The 19343-nt window shown below is 53.1% G+C and overlaps 1 protein-coding gene across 11 annotated transcripts in view; it reads right to left on the bottom strand.

Annotated features, from left to right (window-relative positions):
- The window catches only part of TOM1 (target of myb1 membrane trafficking protein), a 49886-nt gene that overhangs the window by 5883 nt on the left and 24660 nt on the right, over window positions 1–19343 (bottom strand). For 9 of the 11 annotated variants that reach the window (XM_033232759.1, XM_033232755.1, XM_033232761.1 and 6 more), the window contains 9 exons: window positions 19182–19331; window positions 18722–18856; window positions 18438–18584; window positions 15030–15146; window positions 12318–12451; window positions 8840–8873; window positions 8354–8447; window positions 7403–7523; window positions 3153–3228 (listed from right to left, as the gene is read on the bottom strand). In XM_033232759.1, coding sequence (XP_033088650.1) covers window positions 3153–3228; window positions 7403–7523; window positions 8354–8447; window positions 8840–8873; window positions 12318–12451; window positions 15030–15146; window positions 18438–18584; window positions 18722–18856; window positions 19182–19331 — 1008 coding nt within the window. Of the gene's footprint in view, window positions 1–3106; window positions 3229–7402; window positions 7524–8353; window positions 8448–8839; window positions 8874–12317; window positions 12452–15029; window positions 15147–18437; window positions 18585–18721; window positions 18857–19181; window positions 19332–19343 lie in introns of all 11 variants that reach the window. The other 2 variants (XM_033232764.1, XM_033232763.1) reach the window with 1 other exon arrangement.

Below are 19343 nucleotides of genomic sequence, written 5' to 3'. Positions count from 1 at the left end.
ACAGCAGGCATGTCAGGGAATGAAGGAACTAAAACCTGGCACACAGCATGCACCACCACCTCGTCACACAACTTGCGAGTCCTGCTCAGAATCCCAGGGTGCGAACATGGGCTGCCCACAGTTGGCACTTGATTCTGTTTCTTTTTTTTTGAAATAGAGTCTCACTATGTTGCCCAGGCTGGAGTGCAGTGGTACAATCACAGCTCACGATAACCTTGAACTCCTGGGCTTAAGTGATCCTCCCGCTTCAGCCTCCTGAGTAGCTGGGACTACAGGTACATGCCACCACGCCTGGTTTTGATGCCGTTTTGTACTTTGCTGTTGGGAATCATGTTCTCACGGTTTAGTGGGTGAAGGCCTTACCACCAGCCAGACTCCAGCACCCCAGGAGCAGGCATTTGCTCAGTTTTAAGAAATCATACCCTGATTTGGCAGAAATGGCTTAAATCTCCCAGGTTATCAGAGAGAAATGAGTGATAACCAGTGTCTTAGCTTCTCTTTGCTGCCAATGGAGTTGTGTGGTGTGTCTTCTCCCTGTGGGCAGGTTGCAAGGTGGTGTGGGAGCCAGGACACCTGGGCTCTAGTTCTAGTCATGCCTGAATTGCTGTGCACCCCTGGGGAAGTGAACCCTGTCTCTGGGCTACAGTGGGGGCGGACTGGCTGGGATTGCTGCCCACTGGGCGGTGAAGTCAACCTCTGACCACAGGAGGCCAGGTGGCCTGAGAGGAGAGCTCCTACGGCAGGCTCCCAGCACGTCACTTCTGATGAATCCCGACACACTGGAAGCCTGAGGCTGAGGAGGGAGACACACACCTCCACTCACTCTCCTTTGCACCTTAGGGCTTTTCACAGCTCTACGGTTACCAGCGTGGCTTAGAAGCCAGGCAGAACAATACCTGTACCCTGGGCAGGGTATCTCCCAGTCCTCAGCCTCAGTTTTCTCATCTGTAAAGGGATCAGGACATGGCGGTACTGTAAAGCTCAGGTGCCGTAATACTGGACTGTGTGCCAGGCACCATGCTGAGGACATCACACTTGTGGTTTCACTTAACCTCTCCCTGGAACTCAGTTTTCTCATCTGTAAAATGGGATAACATACCCTAAGGGTTTGACTCGCTAAGAGAGGAGATGCAAAGTGCTTAGTGCAGGCCTGGCCCGCAGCACAGGCTCAGCAAATGATGGCTCACACCCGAAAAAGGACTGGAGGCTCTCACTGGTGTGTGCAGTGGATGTGACACGGGTGTGCAACGTGCTGTGCTTGGTGGCAGGTCACATACCACACATGGAAGGTACCGGATTCTCTTGCTGCCCACTGGGTGGTAGAGTCAACCTCTGTACACAGGTGGCTAACCCCAGTGTCCCCTACCTTGCCCTGTTCTGACTTGGGAATGGCTCCTGAGATGCTGGGAGACCCAGGAGCGGAGACAGAGTGCCCTTGGGAGTCACGAGGACTTTGCCCACAGTGGACTGGCCGGGACGGTTTCCACAACTCCTCCCTCCCTGCTTTCCTTCTTTTCTTGATACAGGGTCTCACTCTGCTGCCCAGGCTGGAGTGCAGTAGTGCAATCTCAGCTCACTGCAACCTCCACCTCCTGGGCTCAAGAGATCCTCCCACCTCAGCCTCCTGAGTAGCTGGGACTAAAGGTGTGTGCCACCATGCCTGGCTAATTTTTAAATATTTTGTAGAGATGGGGTTTCACCATGTTGCTCAGGCTGGTCTTGAACTCCTGACCTCAAGTGATCTGCCCACCTCGGCCTCCCAAAGTGCTGGGATTCCAGGCGTAAGCCACTGCGCCCGGCCCTCCCTGCTTTCTGAGCTTCCATCCTGATCTTTTAGATTGCAAGTAGAGTTCCTCCTGTGCTCAAGACTTCCCTGCGGCCTCCATCTCACTTAGGATGCTATCCACAGCGCTCCTAGCTGCCCTGAGGTCTCCTGGTCCCTGATATACCCCTAGAGCTTCATTTCCTACCCACAACCCCACATTGGCCTCAGAAGTCCCCATGCTGCCTCGAGCCTCCTCGGCCCTGGGTCCGCCACCATCATTCTCCCGGACTCCCAGGTCCTGCTGTTTCTAACCGTGTCCCATAGGACCTGCTCTGTCTGCTCACTTGCTGGAGCAGAAATTCTCACACGGCCTGAAAGGCATCCAGATACACGTTGAAATGCATGAGAGAATGATTCTTGGAGGTCTTGCCAAAGGGTGTGGGGGTCACCCACAAAGTGTGCTTGGTGCTGGACAAGTGGCTGTCACTCAACACACAGTCAAGGAACTAAACGGAATTCAAACAGCACCTTTGCATTTCTCCCGCCGCTTTAGGGTCTGCTCTTTTATTCCTCTCTGCCCACACTCCTGCAAATCAAGAGTCTCCTGAGAGGCAGAGAGGAATACTATGGAACGGGCTCTAACTCCATGTAAAGCTCCCTACATGCATCCTCTCACACTTCTATTTTATTTTATTTTATTTTGAGACGGAGTCCCGCTCTGCCGCCCAGGCTGGAGTGCAGTGGCTGGATCTCAGCACACTGCAAGCTCCGCCTCCCGGGTTTACGCCATTCTCCTGCCTCAGCCTCCCGAGTAGCTGGGACTACAGGCACCTGCCACGTCGCCAGGCTAGTTTTTTGTATTTTTTAGTAGAGACGGGGTTTCACCCTGTTAGCCAGGATGGTCTCCATCTCCTGACCTCGTGATCCGTCCGTCTCGGCCTCCCAAAGTGCTGGGATTACAGGCTTGAGCCACCGCGCCCGGCCTCACACTTCTATTATAAACAAGTATAGGTGCTAGGATAAGCCCCAATGTACAGATTAAGAGACTGAGGGTCAGAAAGGCCAATCATTTGCTTAAGGACACATAGCTGGTAAGTGGTAGAGCTGGAATGTGAAGCCCGGGCCACTGGTCTCCAGTTTCAAGTCAGGCTCAGGTCTGAATCCTTGCTTATGAGCCTGGGCAAATGGCCTGGCCTCTCTAGCGGTTTCCTTAGCTGTAAACTGGGAATAACTACATTAGCCAGAAAGAGCCGACTTGAGAGCCAAACGAGGAAGGGCCTGCGGATGTGCTGGGCCAGTGCTTGGCCTACAACGGCACCCAGTGGGTGAGCATTCCCTCACCTCCTTCAGGAGGGCCCCAGGGTGGCAGGAGGGCCCCTCTGCTTACCGCGCCAGTGCTCTGCTGCCGGGCGTCCAGGGCTCCAGCCAGGCCGTCTGTTGCTTGGGGGGCTTCGTATTTTACCCTGAAACAGAGACCACCCAGCCATTGGATACTGCCCTTACTGATGGCTGATGCAAGAACGGAGCAGGTTGGGGGGTACAGGTTGAGGGCTCCCAGCCTCCACGCCTCCCTGCAAATGGTAGAAAGGGTCTCATTTCCTGCCTCTGGAAATTAGGATCTGACAAGTGACAAGGATCAGGATTGGCCAAACTCACGAAACTGAGAAATGGCTCCAGTGCCCCTCGGCTCATGGAGAATCCCTGCAGACCCTTTCCTGAGCACGTCTTGTTTCCTATTTGATAGACTGCGGTTCTGTACGAGGCTGTATTTGAACGGGGGATTCCATTCTGCTGCTGAAACACGTGTAGACTGCTGGGTGAGGTGCCATCTTGTCTGGCGCTGGCTCACCAGCACCAAGACCACCACCCATACTCCGCCCCCACCCGTCTCAGCAGCATGGGAGGTGGCTTCGTTACAGCTCTTCTAAATGTCCCCTGGGGGATGCCAGCCAGCCAGGCAGCCAGGCAGGGTGGGGAGGCAGGAACTGGGATGGCACGCAAGGCTGATGGGCTGGGAGCCGCAGAGGCTGACCCTGCAGCTGCTGGGCAGATGATTGAGGCAAGGAGGGGCATGTTGTGTGTGAGGTTAAGTCTTCTGGGGAGCAAGAGAATAGCCCAAGTGAGAGGAGAAGCTGGCTAAGGAGGAGAGGCGGCTAGGGTGTTTTTCCCAGCTGCTGAAGTGGGGGTGTCCAGGGCAGGTGTTGGGGACCCAGCCCTGTTGCAGGGAAAGAGCCCCATTATTCTCGCCTTGAACTGCCGGCAGAGGACTTCAGCACTGGCTCAGTCCAGCTTTGAGGCGAAGAAGCCACAGAATTCTGGTCACAAAGGGGAAGGCCTGCAATTCTTGTTATGAACAAGGCCACCTGACACGCTAGTGAAGCTAGTGAAGCCTAGTGAAGCGGGGGCTGGTCTAACCGAAGGCTTCAGGAACTGGGACTGCATCACATTTAACTCTTGCAGTACCAACTTGCTTTCCAGGAAGGGAGTAGGCTGCCACTGAAAGGGGCTTATTGAATATGACCCCCCAGTTCCCACGCAGTCATTTTGAAGAGTGCTGCTGTCTGTTCGTCCCACCAGGGGCAGTTTGCTGGCGGCGTGTGACCACTAGCTGGGGCATTCCCTGGTTAAATGGCTCCCATCCATGGCAAGTGGGCCAGTGACTATGGCAGGGCCCTGCTGGAGCCAACCTTAAAGCCAGTGGTGGGGGAGGTGGGGCATCAGGTTGCTCAGTTCTGACCCAGAGAAGGCTTGCTGAGGGTCTGGAGGTGGCATGTTACGTTCTCTAAGACATGCTTGGCGCATTGTGGGCAAGGCTGAAGAAGGCACGCCTAGCCCCAAGAACACGCAGAAACCGATGCTTTCCCTTCACTCAAAAAAATGATCTGCCCTTCCCAAGCGCTCCTCGCCAGCTCTGCCTTTCTTTCCTGCCCACATATGGCCCTGAAGCCTGGCTGTCCCCGAGGGCCACGCCTGTGGCAGTGGAGGGCCAAGCACTCCCCTGGAGGAAGCCTGCACTTCCTGCACTGGGTGGTGGCCCCTGGGCCTGGGCCTGCTGCCCCCTGCCCAGCGCAGGAGGGCGAAGGGTCACTCCTTAGGTGGTCCCAGTGAGGCTGTGGGCAGGAGCTGGACCTGGGCCACTGGGGTGACACTTGTCTAGGTGCTCCTTGTAGAGAAGGTCTCCGTGTACAGCAGCACTGACGAAGAGGGTGGAAGGACACCCCTGCCTCTGTGAAGGCCTGGCCAAGGCATCCCTGCTGTGGCTCGCCTGGAAGCCCTACTGCTCCTTGGCACTGAGTGGATGGGACTGGCTTCAGGAAAGGCTGACGGTGCCAGCTGTGGTCAAGGCTGGAGCAGAAACAGCGGCTGATACGGAGCCGGTTTCCCTGCAAGCCAAGGCAGAGCCAATTGCAGGCTGGTGTGAAGTGGGGAGCCAGGCAGGTACAGGGAGGATCAGGCTGGACACCAGGCAGGCAGAAAAGGCCAGTCAGGTGACCAGAGCTGGACGATCCACCAGAAACATAAAGGGGTCAGCCAGGCAGGAGAACAAAGGGAAGAGGAAATGGATGCTCAGGTCCATGCCTGAGCCTGCGGGGTGTCTTCTGCCAGGGTGGAAACCAAACCCTGGGGAGGGCCTGCGGGAGAACCAACGGCCTGAGAAGGTGCATGATGTCATTTCAGCTGTGCATAACTGAAGGCAGTTTCAAAGATGAAAATCTGATAAGAAAAAAATCCTTCTCGTGCTCCCCCCTGCTCATGTTACAATAAAATCAATTGCTTCTGTGTAGCCCAGTGGGCCCCATTCACCGTCTCAGCATCCTGCCCCCTTCCCTGGGTGATGGGCGTCTTTCCCAGCTGCTGTGCTGAAGTCAGGGCACCTCGCTCCCACTCTGCCTCTGAGCCTTTGCACATGCTGTTCCTAGTGCCTGAAATGGCCTTCCTATCACTCAGCACCTGGTCCAGCCCTGAGTGCCCTCTGCAGAGTTGCATGCCCCCTCCTCTGTGTCCACAGAGCCTGGCGCCCCCTCCAGGACAGCCCTTTGCCTTCGCAGCGGTGGTCCCGGTGCACGTCACACTCCCGTGAGACTGCAGGCCCTAGAGGACAAGCTCCCCGTGTGCTTTTCCCTGTCCCCTGGGGCCTGCTCCCCAGAGGAATGATGGTGCAACAGCAAACCTCAGCCAGGCTGGTGACCAGGGCAGGCGCCAGGACTCTCCAGTGTGGCCAGCAGTGTCGCCTGCTGGGGCCTCTGTGGACGGGCCACCCGGCTGGCTGCAAGTCACACCACATTCATTAGCTTGCCTCTGCAGGGTAGCCTTGGCAGCAACCCTAACTCCATGGCAACCGTGAGCTGCTGGTCCCAAGGTACCTGGGCTTAAAAGCACGGACTCTGCCTAGACTAAAGACGACACAGCTAACAGCTGGGGCAGCCCTAATGACCCAGCAGGCTGCAGCCTGTCAGATTTGACCTGGATTTGTGGGTTTGGAGAGGTTATCCCTGGGCTTGGCCCATTGACAAAGTTCCAAAAGACACCAGAATGACCTCTCAGGAGCTGAGTGGGGTCAGTGGGAGGATCCTGTAATCTAGACCTTTCCTTAGCTAAAAGAATCCTGGCAGCCGGGCGCAGTGGCTCACGCCTGTAATCCCAGCACTTTGGGAGGCCGAGGTGGGTAGATCACGAGGTCAGGAGATCGAGACCATCCTGGCTAACATGGTGAAACCGTGTGTCTACTAAATATACAAAAAAAAAAAAAAAAAAAAAATTAGCTGGGCGTGGTGGCGGGTGCCTGTAGTCCCAGCTACTCGGGAGGCTGAGGCAGGAGAAGGGTGTGAACCTGGGAGGCAAAGCCTGCAGTGAGGGGAGATGGCGCCACTGTACTCCAGCCTGGGTGACAGAGCGAGACTCCGTCTCAAAAAAAAAAAAAAAAAGAATCCTGGCTGCCCAGAGCTCAGCCCTGGGGGTCACAAGCAAAGGGCTGAAGAAAACATCAAGCAGACTGTTCCTCTTACAAGCCTGTATGGGGCCAGCTCTCCTGCAGGTCTTGGCAAGGGGCCGGAGCCTGGTGGACACACTCAGGCCACGTGCCTATGCTGCTGAAAGCACCCCCTGAAAACGCATGGTGCACAGGGAAGGGCAGAGCCCCAGCTCTGGGGCAAGGCCGACAGAACCTGCTTAATCTTCTCTGGAAATTAACGGTGGCTATGGAACAACAGAAAAAGACTTGACTTGAAAGTCCCTGAGGATTTATCAGGAAACTTCCCTGCTCCTGGAGGGCTTACTATGCAGTCCACAGTGCAGGGAAGAGGGGGCTGGGTGCTTGACCTGGGGCAAACGACCCTGCCCCTCTCTGTGCCTCAGTTTCCCCCTCTGATCAGACTGTGTAAGACTCTGGCATACAGTGGGTCATTAGATACCCCTCCCCGACCCAGTACGGCCTGTGAGGAATGCAGTCTGTCAACTGACCACAGGGCTCCCAGGCCACGCTGGACTGACTGAAGGGATCCTAAGGGGAGTGCAGTAGGGGCCGTATACTCTTCCTCATGGTGTGCCCACCATCAAGCCGGGTTCAAGGACCCTGAGAGAGGCTTTCCCCAGCAGACAGCCACCCCAACTGCAGGGGACCAAGGCAGGGACACTCACTCTTTCCGTTGGTCAGCCAGTGAGCTGCCCCGTGTCAACGCAAACATGTCAAACTCATCTTCCAGTCGGCCAGAGGCCTCCAGAGACTGCAGGCCAGCTCTCACACTGCTGGAGCCCAGGTCTGCAGGGACAAAAAGGCCACCTGAAGGACCCATCCACATGCCGTCCTTGTGTGCTGAGCTGCTGCTGAGCTGCCTGCTGCCAGGCCCAGGGCTTGGTGCTGGGGAAGCGGCATGTGGGTGGGGGAATGTGCGAGGCAGGCCACCTGCTGGCTGTGCGGCTTTGGGCAAGCGGCTTCCTCTTTCCAGCTTGAGTTTACTCACCCCTCCTGGGGCTGCTGTGAGCATCAGAGAACAGGCAAAATGCTATCCACTGATTCTGCTAGGGGAAGTGGCTGGGCAGGAGGACAGTAATCAGATGGGTAGTCGAATGGTTCAAAAAGTATAGCATGAGTGATTCAAAATGGGATGCTAATGATTTCCTAGGGCTTGGCATGAAGCAGACAATAAGTTGTATTAAAATCTATCACAGTGATAACAGTGACAATGGCCAACTACTCAGCTAGAGTGCAACCTGGGCCTGGCATGGTCTAAGCACTTCTCATACACGAGCTCCCTACTCCTGCTTCAGAGGAGGAAAGGGAGGCTCAGGAGGTTTAAGGAACCTGCCCAGGCTCACCCGGATGATGGAAGCCATGGAGCATTCAGTGTCTAGGGCCAATCCTAGGATGGTGGGATTTCTGAGATCCAAGGTGGCTCAGGACTTGTGGGGCTGCCAGGGGCAGTTACCCTGAGTGCCCCATCTTGCAGCAAGATTCAGCCTGGGACCCCAGCAAGGTGGTCTAGATTGACATTCTGCTGTGGGTGTATAACAAGGGCACCCCCCAAAACTGCAGGGGTGCCAACAGTACCATAATGTACCCTCAGCTGGAGCCCTCCAAACCACACTTACTCATTCCTGCCAGCTGGGATGAGAGGTTGCCGGTGGCTGCTGGCTCAGGGCCCATGTCGATCAGGTCAGCTGCCGGCTCAGCCTCACTTGGGGCCTGGTGGGAAGGGAGATGCCCTGATCATGCCCTCTGTCTACGGCTTCGTTCCTTTCTGTCCCAAGCACTGGGGCCTGCAGGCTTTGCCCAAGGATCTGTCACCATGGCTCCAGTAGCTAGGACTGGGCGTCAGGGGATTTCCTTCCTCCCCTCTGGCTCCAGCTTAACTGGACTCCCTGGGAGGTTGGGGAGACCCATTATGGGCATCAGGTGGTGGCGGAGCCTTATTTTCCTTAAAGGGACAGGGGCATAAAAAGTTAGAAGGGGATTTCTCTCTAGGCCTGGATAAAACAGCACCACCCTGTCTGGTTTACTGGGGGAGGGAGTTGAGAACGGCATTCCTTCTTCCCATGAACATGGCTTGATCTAGTCACAGAAAAGAAGCCTTTTACCTTGGTGGTCTGGCCTGTTCGGAACCGTTCAAACCTACAAGATAGAAAAGACACCAGTTATGGAGACAGACTGAGACAGGCCGCTGCCGCATGGCCAGGAAGAGCTTTTCAAACTGTGGGTCTCAGCATCAACACAGTGGGTTATGATCAGGGTGATGATACATCTGGTGTGCCCTGGACAGATCCAGTTTATGCCTGCTATCTCTGGATAACTAGCGGTGCTCCTCTTTCACTTGCAAAAGTGTCCCAATTTGGATGACCAATTATTTTTTTTTTTTTTTTTTTTTTTTTGAGACGGAGTCTCGCTCTCCGGGCTGGAGTGCAGTGGCCGGATCTCAGCTCACTGCAAGCTGCGCCTCCCGGGTTTACGCCATTCTCCTGCCTCAGCCTCCCGAGTAGCTGGGACTACAGGCGCCCGCCACCTCGCCCGGCTAGATTTTTGTATTATTTTAGTAGAGACGGGGTTTCACCGTGTTAGCCAGGATGGTCTCGATCTCCTGACCTCATGATCCGCCCGTCTCGGCCTCCCAAAGTGCTGGGATTACAGGCTTGAGCCACCGCGCCTGGCCTGGATGACCAATTATAAGGCAACCTTAGTCACGAGTAGCATGAAACAAATAGGAATAGGGACAGCAAAGAAAGCAAATAGAACAGCAAAGAAAACAGGAATGCACCGGGCATGGTGGCTCATGCCTGTAATCCCACCCAGCACTTTGGGAGGCCGAGGCGGGCGGATCACCTGAGGTCGGGAGTTCAAGACCAGCCTGACCAACATGGAGAAACCCTGTCTCTACTAAAAATACAAAATTAGCTGGGCATGGTGGCACATGCCTGTAATCCCAGCTACTCGGGAGGCTGAGGCAGGAGAATGGCGTGAACCCAGGAGGCGGAGCTTGCAGTGAGCTTAGATCCGGCCACTGCACTCCAGCCTGGGCCACAGAGTGAGACTCCGTCTCAAAAAAAAAAAAAAAAGAAACTTGTTTCAATTACATATTTGTGTGTGTGTGTGTGTGTGTGTGTGTGTGGTTAGTGGCTCTCTTCAGGGGTGTAAGAAAGATATATGTATCTCTAACCTTGCTTTATGGAGCTACTTAGGGGTCGGTGAGGTAGATCAAGAAGACTTTAGTCTGGGGTCTGTTCGAGTTGTGGCCTTGTCACTTATCACATGACCCTGGGTAAATTATGTTCCTTCTGAACTTTAGTCTCCTTGCCTAGTATCTGCAGGCACCTGCCTCCCAGAAGTGGTGAGGCCCAAATTAGGACACGGGTATAAGTGACTGTGAACTTGAAAGCACTGGCAGACATTAAGCCTAATGACTGTGGGTATCCGAGAGTACCAGCTGCTACCAGATGGGGCCCCTCAGCCAGGCGCGGTGGCTCAAGCCTGTAATCCCAGCACTTTGGGAGGCCGAGACGGGCAGATCACGAGGTCAGGAGATCGAGACCATCCTGGCTAACACGGTGAAACCCCGTCTCTACTAAAAAAAAATAGAAAAAACTAGCCAGACGAGGTGGCGGGTGCCTGTAGTCCCAGCTACTCAGGAGGTGAGGCAGGAGAATGGTGTAAACCCGGGAGGCGGAGCTTGCAGTGAGCTGAGATCCAGCCACTGCACTCCAGTCTGGGCGACAGAGCGAGACTCCGTCTCAAAACAAAAACAAAAACAAAAAAAAAAACAAAAACAAAACCAAAACCAGATGGGGCCCCTCAGTTACCTCACAGCCCAAACCCCAAAATGGCAGGGAAGAGGACTTTCATTCCACTGGGCCAATGAGCAGAAGAAGCTAGGCAGATGTGACCTGCAGGGCACCCCCTACTCTCCACTGATTTAGAATCAATCAGTGAGTGTCTTTTGATGGAGAACGACACAAAAAATGAACAAGGGGCTGGTGGAGGCTGGAATAACTCATGTCATTTATTAGACACCCTGGACTGCTAAGTGCTTTATAAGCACTGTTTCATGGACTCTCAGTTATGCCACAAGCCTCATTTTATAGATACAGAGGAGGTGTGATGGGCACGCAGTTTCTGCAGACCCAGCAGTCCTTCTTCTCTTTCCTTTCCTTTTTTTTTTGAGACGGAGTCTTGCTCTGTCACCTAGGCTGGAGTGCAGTGGTGTGATCTCGGGTCACTGCAACCTCAGCCTCCTGGGTTCAAGCAATTCTCCTGCCTCAGCCTCCCAAGTAGCTGGGATTACAGGCGCCCGCCACCACCCCCCCGGCTAATGTTTTTGTATTTTTAGTAGGGATGGGGTTTTACCACGTTGGCCTGGCTGGTTGCAAACTCCTGACCTCAAGCGATCCTCCCGCCTCGGCCTCCCAGAGTGCTAGGATTACAGGTGTGAGCCACTGTGCCCAGCCCTTCTCCTTCTTTTGTAATAGCACCCAAGTGCTCTTTAGAGGAACTGCTCCTCCCCCATTTCACATCATCCCAGTGCGGCTGCCATCAAAGGGCCCTCTCCCCCACCCCAGCTGGTAGGCACAACGAAGCTAAGCCAATCCAGCTCTCTCTTGGGGATGTGACTTTTGAACAGAATGATACAAGGTGGGCAGGTGGGTGTGGTGGCTGATGCCTGTAATACCAATGTTTGGGAGGTCAAGGTGGGGAGAATTGCTTAAGGCCAAGAGTTGGAGACCAGCGTGGGCAACACAGTGAGACCTCTGTCTCTGCAAAACAACAAAAAAAAAAGAAGAAAAAAAATTTAGCTGGGTGTGGTGGTGCATGCCTGTAGTCCCAGCTACCTGGGAGACTGAGGTGGGAAGACTGCTTGAGCCCAGGAGGTTGAGGCTGCAGTGAGCTGTGATCATGCCACTGCACTCCAGCCTGGGTGACAGAGCAAGATCATGCCTCAAAAAAAAAAAAAAAAAAAGTGGGCAGATGTTTGTGAACAAGTGTTAGAGCTGATCCATTTATTGATGGCAGCACCCTGGGGACATGGTCCAGAAGTTTCTGCTCCTGAGACATTTGAGCTGCTCTGGGATCTGTCTTTCTTGCTGTGTTGGGAGATGTCAGTTTCACTTTTCTCTGGATTCTGAAAGTTACCCATTTAATAAAGATTATTATCCTAACAAATTCTTTTTCTGCCTAAGTTAGCCAGAAATGTTCTGTGTAGCTTGCAGCAGTGAAGTCACTTGTCTAAGGCCCCAGACCCAGGAAGTGGTGGAGTGAGCAAGGACACACCAGGCTGGTCTGGCTGCAGGGCCATGCTCTCAGCTGTGACCTGTGACCATCTCCCAGGGCTGGACTTGGGCACAGGCAGCAGGGCTAACCCTTGGGGGGGATGCAGGGTGGGTGTAAGGACGGGCCCTCAAAAACATCCTGGAAGAAGACAGCTGAGGGCACACGCCGCTAGAACCTGGCCTTGTGTTTGAGAGGAGGACGAGAGAAGGCTCAGATGGTATGAGACCAGGAGAACAAGGCAGAACGGAAGGGAGAGGGTTGGGGCAGTTGGCCAGAGGCCAGGGGAGGTGCTGGGGCTACCGTTCATGGCGTAGGAACACGTTGTTGAGATTGTCATTGACGATGAGCAGCTCCTCTGTCAGCTGCTCATTGGCGATCTGAGGGATGAGCTCCAGGACCCGCTGCTGCATGGCTCGGCACGTGCGGTTGAGCTCCTGCCAGGAAAGGAAGTGAGGCAACCACAGTCACGTGACTCAGAGTGAGGCCATCTCTCATGCACCGGCCTCCAGTCCCTGCACAAGCCTTGGAGGAGGGAGAGGTGTCCAAACTGGACTTCAAGGTTCCACGGAACAGCTTTTTGATTAGGCACACATGAACCTGAACTTCACTTCCAAGTGTCAGATGCTAAAATTTAATCCACAGGAAACCATCAACATGTCCAACTGTGCTGCCAGTTTAACTTGGCTTTGTGCAGATTCCAGAATAAAGGTTGTGCCACCTTCTTTGCTTAGTCGGAAAAAACTGAGTCTGCAAAGGCTGAGGTTGAACAAACTGCAACTTCTGGAAGTATGCTGTGATTTTTGCAACCAAAGCATACAAAATGAATTAGATGACTGTGACCATTAGCCACAAACCTTGATTTCGAATTTTTCCCTCACTTTTCTCACTGGCTGATTTTTTTGTCTTTTTAAATAAACTTTTAACTTCAGAATAATTTCAGATTTTCAGAAGAGATGCAAAGATAGTACCACAAGTTCCCATATACCCTGGACCCCGGCTTCCCCTTAGTCTGGCGTTTGTCAAAACTAAGACATTAAAACTGGTAAAATAATATTCACTAAACTGCAGACTTTATTCAGATTTCACTAGGTCCTTTGTTTGTTCTAGGATCCCACAATGCATTCAGTTATCACGTCACTGACTTTTAACCAGTAACCATCATATTTAAACTTATGAAAAAGAAAAATATTGGCCAGGCCCAGTGGCTTGTGCCTGTAATCCCAGCACTTTGGGAGGCCGAGGCAGGTGGATCACCTGAGGTCAGGAGTTCAAGACCAGACTGGCCAACAAGGTGAAACCCTGTGCCTACTAATAATACAAAAATCAGCCAGGCGTGGCCATGTATGCCTGTATTCCAGCTGCTTAGGAGGCTGAGGCAGGAGAATAGCTTGACCAAGAGGCAGAGGCTGCAGTGAGCCAAGATCGCACCACTGCACTCCAGCCTGGGTGACAGAGCGAGACTTCGTCTCAAAAAAAAAAAGAAAAAAAAAACAAAACAAAACCATAAACATATGGGTTTTCATTTTTAAGATTGCTCAATTGTTTCTTTAGGTACCTGTCACCAGGTGAAGGTGTCTGGGTCAGGGCAGGTGCCTGGGTCCTGAGGTCCAGGGAGCTGCCCGGCATTGCCTAATGTGGCCTCACGCCAGCATGCCTTTCTCCTGGAGGCAACGCTGAGGCTAGGCACTGCCCAGTGTTGATTTTGGCTGTCATGTGGACCCTGTCCCCCGCCCCCTCCAAGGTCAGGCCTCTGGGATTTCCTCATTGCCCTTAGCACGGGGGCAGGGCGGGTGCCTTTCAACATCCTGTGGGCTCCCCTCCTGCTCTCATGACTAAGCACAGGGTGGCTTTGCTTCTGCTTCCCTGCTGGCTCCTCTCAAGAGCAGAAGAGCAGCCCTTGGAGCCAGGTTCAAATCGCAGCTCTGCTATTTACCAGCCATATAACCCTTGACGTGTTATCTGATCTCCCTATGCCTGTTTCCTGACCTGGAAAATGGGGGTGGTGAGGATTACGTGAGTGATGTGAAACAAGTGTCTATATACAGCTCGGGGCATGGGAGCTGTCTCTGCGTCCACCTTGCTCAGCCTTCTGAGTCCCCAAACTGCTCACATCTCACGGCCTTGGCTTAGGGTGTACGAAGCTGCCTGCGCAGTCTTCTCTCTTCTGGAGCCCTTACTGGGTTTCCAGTTTGCATATTCATTCGACTCCCCACCCTGCACCACCAAGTGAGGACCCCTGCACAGTCAGCTCGGTCAGGCACACAGACACGGTGGCTAGGAAGACACAGCACTGCCCTGAAGGAGTCTGAGGCCTGGTGGGCGAGCAGTAGGAACTCTAACAGTTACACAAAGCAACTCCTCTGTCCCCTCACGAATTCTGGTGACTCCTGGGCCTTGGGGATTCCTAGCTTGGTGCCTCTATGACTGACCTCCATGCGGAGGGTGCTTTTCGCCAAATACAGTGCCCCTTCTGCTCCAGTGACCCCCAATCTGGGTTGGAGCCGTGGGAATACCACGTGACACACGGGAGCAGGAACCACTAGCTCCACCTGCCTCGGCTCCCCAAGACCAGTGGCTGGCGCATCTCAAGGCTGGCACCACCCTCTCACACCTGCCTGCTGAGTCTCGGATTCTGAATGGTGGAAATCTCACCTTTCAGCTTTTTCTCAGGACCCCTTTACTCTGTACCAGGGACAAGCCTGGGTGTTTTTCACGCAATGCCTTATTTAACTCTCACATCAAACTTGTGCCATAAAGGTTATTGTTAGAGCAATCTTACAGATGAGGAAACTGAGGCAAGGGGGGTTACTTTGTTCAAACCGGAAAGTGGTAGAGCTGCGATCTGATTCCAATCTGATGGCGTCCAAAGTCCCTGGTAGTAACATGGCCCCAACTGTGACCAAGGAGTATGGAGTAAGCCATATGAAGACCATCATGAGGACTGGGGAAGAATGCATGTGGGCAACTGGGCGGGAGTCATCTGAGCCCCAGGGAGTGGTGCCATCTGCTCACCTGCAGCAGCTCCAGGTCTGCAGGCTCGGCCTGGGTGGGGACCAGCTCCGTCAGCATCTCCGACATTACCCTCACGTTCCCACTCACCATCTCCAGCTCACTGCGCAGCTTCCCAATCTGAAACACACGGTTGGTCGTGATGAGAGAAGCCAGGGGTCTGGAGCCCATGTCACTCACAGGGACAGAACCCAGTACCACCAATCCTGGGTGCAGCACCAGGGAGCTGACCTCCTAGCAGCCTCTCTAGGCAGCCTCCCTCCTGGCTCCCAAAGTGACAGCCCTGCACTAGAGGCCTGCCCCACCCCTCCCACAGACCCCTCACAGGGGCGCTACCAACCGTGACCATCTCCACACCGGGGAGCCTGGTGCAGGGAGAAGCTGAAAGGAAATGAGCTGAGGGGGAATGAGCCACCAAGTGTGGCTGGAAGACTCCAGCATCTGCTGGGTCTAACACGGCAGCTAACGAGGCCCTGGAGGGTGGCTCCCCACAAGGGGAAGAGGGAGGCTGCAGGCCCTCTCTCTCTCTCCCCCTAGAGGACTGGGATTCTGCCCTCTCTCCTCCTCAGAGGACTGGGATTCCGCCTTCTCTCCATCTCTTAGGAGGACTGGGCTTCTGCCCTCTCTCCTCCTCAGAGGACTGGGATTCCGCCTTCTCTCCATCTCTTAGGAGGACTGGGCTTCTGCCCTCTTTCTCCTCCTACAGGACTGGGATTTTGTCTTGTTTCTGTCTGTTTTGGTGTCTCAGGCTCTTCTAAGGATAGTCCTTGCCGTGTCCCTCACCTTGAATATGAAACTCAGATTTAGCACTTGTTCCAAGGGATGTGGGCAGGTTTTCAATGGTCAAAGGGTTCCAAGGAGTTGGGCTTGGGGAAACATTTTCAATAAAGCTGTAGTCTCCTCAAGGAGGTTAGGTTGGGGAAGGCCATTGGATAAGGATCTTATGCTGTGGGACCTTGTAGTGTGTTTAATACCCTCATGCACACTGGGCATGCCCGGGAAAAGATCGATATGAAAGCTTCCAAGATTTATTTGACTGAAGAACCTTTTTACGTTTTGGGAAATGCTGGTACATTCTAAATCATGTGGCTGAGTTATAGTTGATTTCAGAGTGTCACTATATACACGCATGATTGTGATAGCAGCTACCATTTATAGATTACCTAGTAAGTGCCAAGCATTGAACATATATTGCTAACTTAATTTTTTGCCATAGGTAGACATCAATATCCCTGCTTTTACAGATGAAGAAATGGAATGTAGAGACAAGCAGTATATCCACTATGGTTCACTGACACCTTCCAAAACCTGCAAAATGTTTGATCTATTTGGCTTACGTAATGAATACTCTCGGTATGAGTGAGTGGAAAAACTACGGATCACAACCCCCCTGCATCCAAATCAGACTTAATTACAAACGGGTCTGGGAGTCACATCACTGCACACCTGATGTCTTAACAAGTCCCAAGAGACAAAAGGGGACTCTTGAATTAAACAAAGATTAGTTTTGTTTACCAAGCACCTTCTTGCATTAGGAGTAATTAGCGTCTTAATCCACACAGATGCTAGACTTCAAGCAACTGGTTAAAATCGTAACCGAGTGAGACAATTTTTTGGATCACAAGGTGCTTTTGCAATTTTTTACACACTTTTAACCCATTCAGAAAAAAAAAGTGCAGCTCGCTGTCAGCACTCATTTAATTTTACATAAACATGTTCTTTGAGGCTGAAGTAAACCTGACTATTTTCAACACGAAAATAAAACATAAAATCTGTTCTTGGAGTTATTTCTAAACAGATCTGGTCTCCAATCCTAATGTAACAGAAATGTATACGATGTTACATTAGGATTAGAGACAAGAGTATCCTTGGGGTAAAGAGGTAATGCGTTAATAATTTTGTCCAGTTAGCAACATTTTCTAGTAATATTTGTAACTCTGGGGGGTGATTTCATAACTTGCTAAGAGAAAACAAGTCACGGAAGTTTCTCTTCAAATCGGTTAGGGTTACAATGAGTTCAAATGATGCATAAAGCAGGTCATGAGGATGCTTATTGGGAAAGTTAAGCTTCCCTTTTTTTTCCCATCATATATCCGTGTCTTCCTCACCAGCACACTCAGCAGCTCCGCCTTTAAGCTCCACTGATGTGATGGGTCTGATGTGTGTACAACACCTCTAATGTGGGTGCTCCCACAGTGTGCAGGACTCTGCCCCCACCCCAGCAGCCAAAAGTCTAGAATGACAAGCCCCCAGCTCTACGAGTTGGTCACGGCTGTAGAAGTCACTCAGCAGATACAGCAGCCATGGCACTCCATAAGCAGCTCATGGTCCAGTGGGCAAATTGCCCCACTTCAAGCCACAGAAGGAAGGGAGATGCCCAGGCTGCCTCAGTCAGGGTGCCACCTGCTCTGAGGTGGGTAATCCTTCGAAGCTAGCCACAAGGCTGGGAGAATCTGCCCCCTAGAATCTCATACTAAGCCTCAAACCTTCTTGGCTGGGCGTGGTGGCTCATGCCTATAATCCCAGCACTTTAGGAGGCTGAGACGAGTAGATCACTTGAGCTCAGGAATTCGAGACTAGCCTGGCCAATATGGTGAAACTCCATCTCTACTAAAAATACAGAAAATTAGCTGGCCATGATGGTTCATGCCTGTAGTCCCACCTACTCAGGAGGCTGAGGCAGAATTGCTTGAACTTGGGAGGCAGAGGTTGCAGCGAGCCTAGATCGTGCCACTGAACTCCAGCCTGGGTGACAGAACAAGACTGTCTCAAAACAAACAAGAAAGTCTCAAACTTTCTTAAGACTTCATGGGAAGCAGCACGGTACAATGTTCATGTGTTTTTTATTTTTTGCACAGATGTTTTAAAACTTTTCAGGCAGAACCTCTGTTCAAATGAAGCCTTTTTTTTTTTTTTTTAAACAGGTCTATGTTGTCCAGCCTGGTCCCGAACTCCTGGGCTCAAGCCATCCTCCTGTCTGAACCTTTGAGAGCTGAGATCACAGACGTATGTGACTCTGCCCAGCTCAAATGAAAGCTGTGCGTGTGTAAGAAACCACACAGGTGGAGCTGGCCTGGTTGAAGGGGCCACCTACAGGACACCTCCTCTCCATGCTGTCAGAGGGCCCCGCAGAAAACACAGGTTGGAAAAATGCCAAGGTACAGGGCAGTGCCTGCCAGGAGTCAGACAGACGTGAGCTTGAATCCCAACGGTCTCCGATGACTGTGTGCTCTGGGCAAGTGAATGGACCTCTCCGAGCCTCACCGCTCAAACAAGAATCACACATAGCCTGTGGGCTGCTGTGAGGAAGAAGCGGAGGCTCCGTGGACGGTAAATTCTGACAGGGGCCTCTCCCTGACGTGTGTGGCCCACCTTCCTGGCCTTGACGGTTCTGACCCCAGGCTTGCATACCTGCTCCGGGGTTGGTGCTATGGGTGTGTCACCGGAGAGCATGGGCGGGGTGGGCAGAGGCGCAGTGTGCTGGCCAGAGTCCTCTTGCTGGCTGGCATCAGAGCCCACAGAATCCTGTCCTGATTGTGTCTCTGAGTTGAACACAGTCTAGTGGGAGGAAAACAAGATCAGTGAGGGGTCCTGGGAACGCCAAGAGCCCAGGAAGTCAGGGGCCAGCCTGGTGACGTCCCCGGGGATGAGTCCTGCCTCCCTTCCCTTGGTTCCCGGTGCGGCAATTCTCTCACCCTCTGGGGTGTGTGGATGGGCGACAGCATGTCCAGGTCAGTCATGGGGAACTCCAGGCCTTTCCTCCGCAGGTCCTCATAGATGGTGACCACACCTGTCAGATCGGGCGAGCTGCGGAACGCGTCAGCCCAGGACTGAGAGGGGACAAGGGGACACAGCCGGTAACCACAGCTCACCGTGAGCCTTCCCACCTGGCTCCCAGAGAACAGACATTCTTTCCCTGATTTTTTCCTTTTTTTTTTTTTTTTTTTTTTTAACTACATCTGCCCTGCCCACTCCACAGCAAAGCACACAGTTGGCAAGCCTCCCTCCCCACAGAACATCCCACCAGCAGACAACCGAGACACCCCGAAATGAGAAGTGGAGCCTGGGACAAACACGATGGCCTCGAGCTCTCCACTGGGCAGGACGCTCCTGCGCTGACAGCTTTTCCTGGCCCTGCCCTGTCCTGGCACTCACCTGGATGAGGTTGAGCACCTTGTCATGCACGATGGTGGGTGGGTTGTTCTTGGGCAGGATGGTCCTCACCAGCACACTCTCCACGAAGTCCTGGCTGGCCACCAGCACGTGGAAGCGGTGCCCGCAGTTCTTGACACAGGTTTCTAAGACCTGGAGGGCCGA

The sequence above is a fragment of the Trachypithecus francoisi genome, unplaced genomic scaffold (genome assembly GCF_009764315.1).
Source record: "Trachypithecus francoisi isolate TF-2019V2 unplaced genomic scaffold, Tfra_2.0 Lachesis_group14, whole genome shotgun sequence".
In the NCBI taxonomy this organism is placed as follows: Eukaryota; Metazoa; Chordata; class Mammalia; order Primates; family Cercopithecidae; genus Trachypithecus; species Trachypithecus francoisi.
Note: the sequence above shows the minus strand (reverse complement) of the source record. Positions and strands in the feature narration are given on the sequence as shown.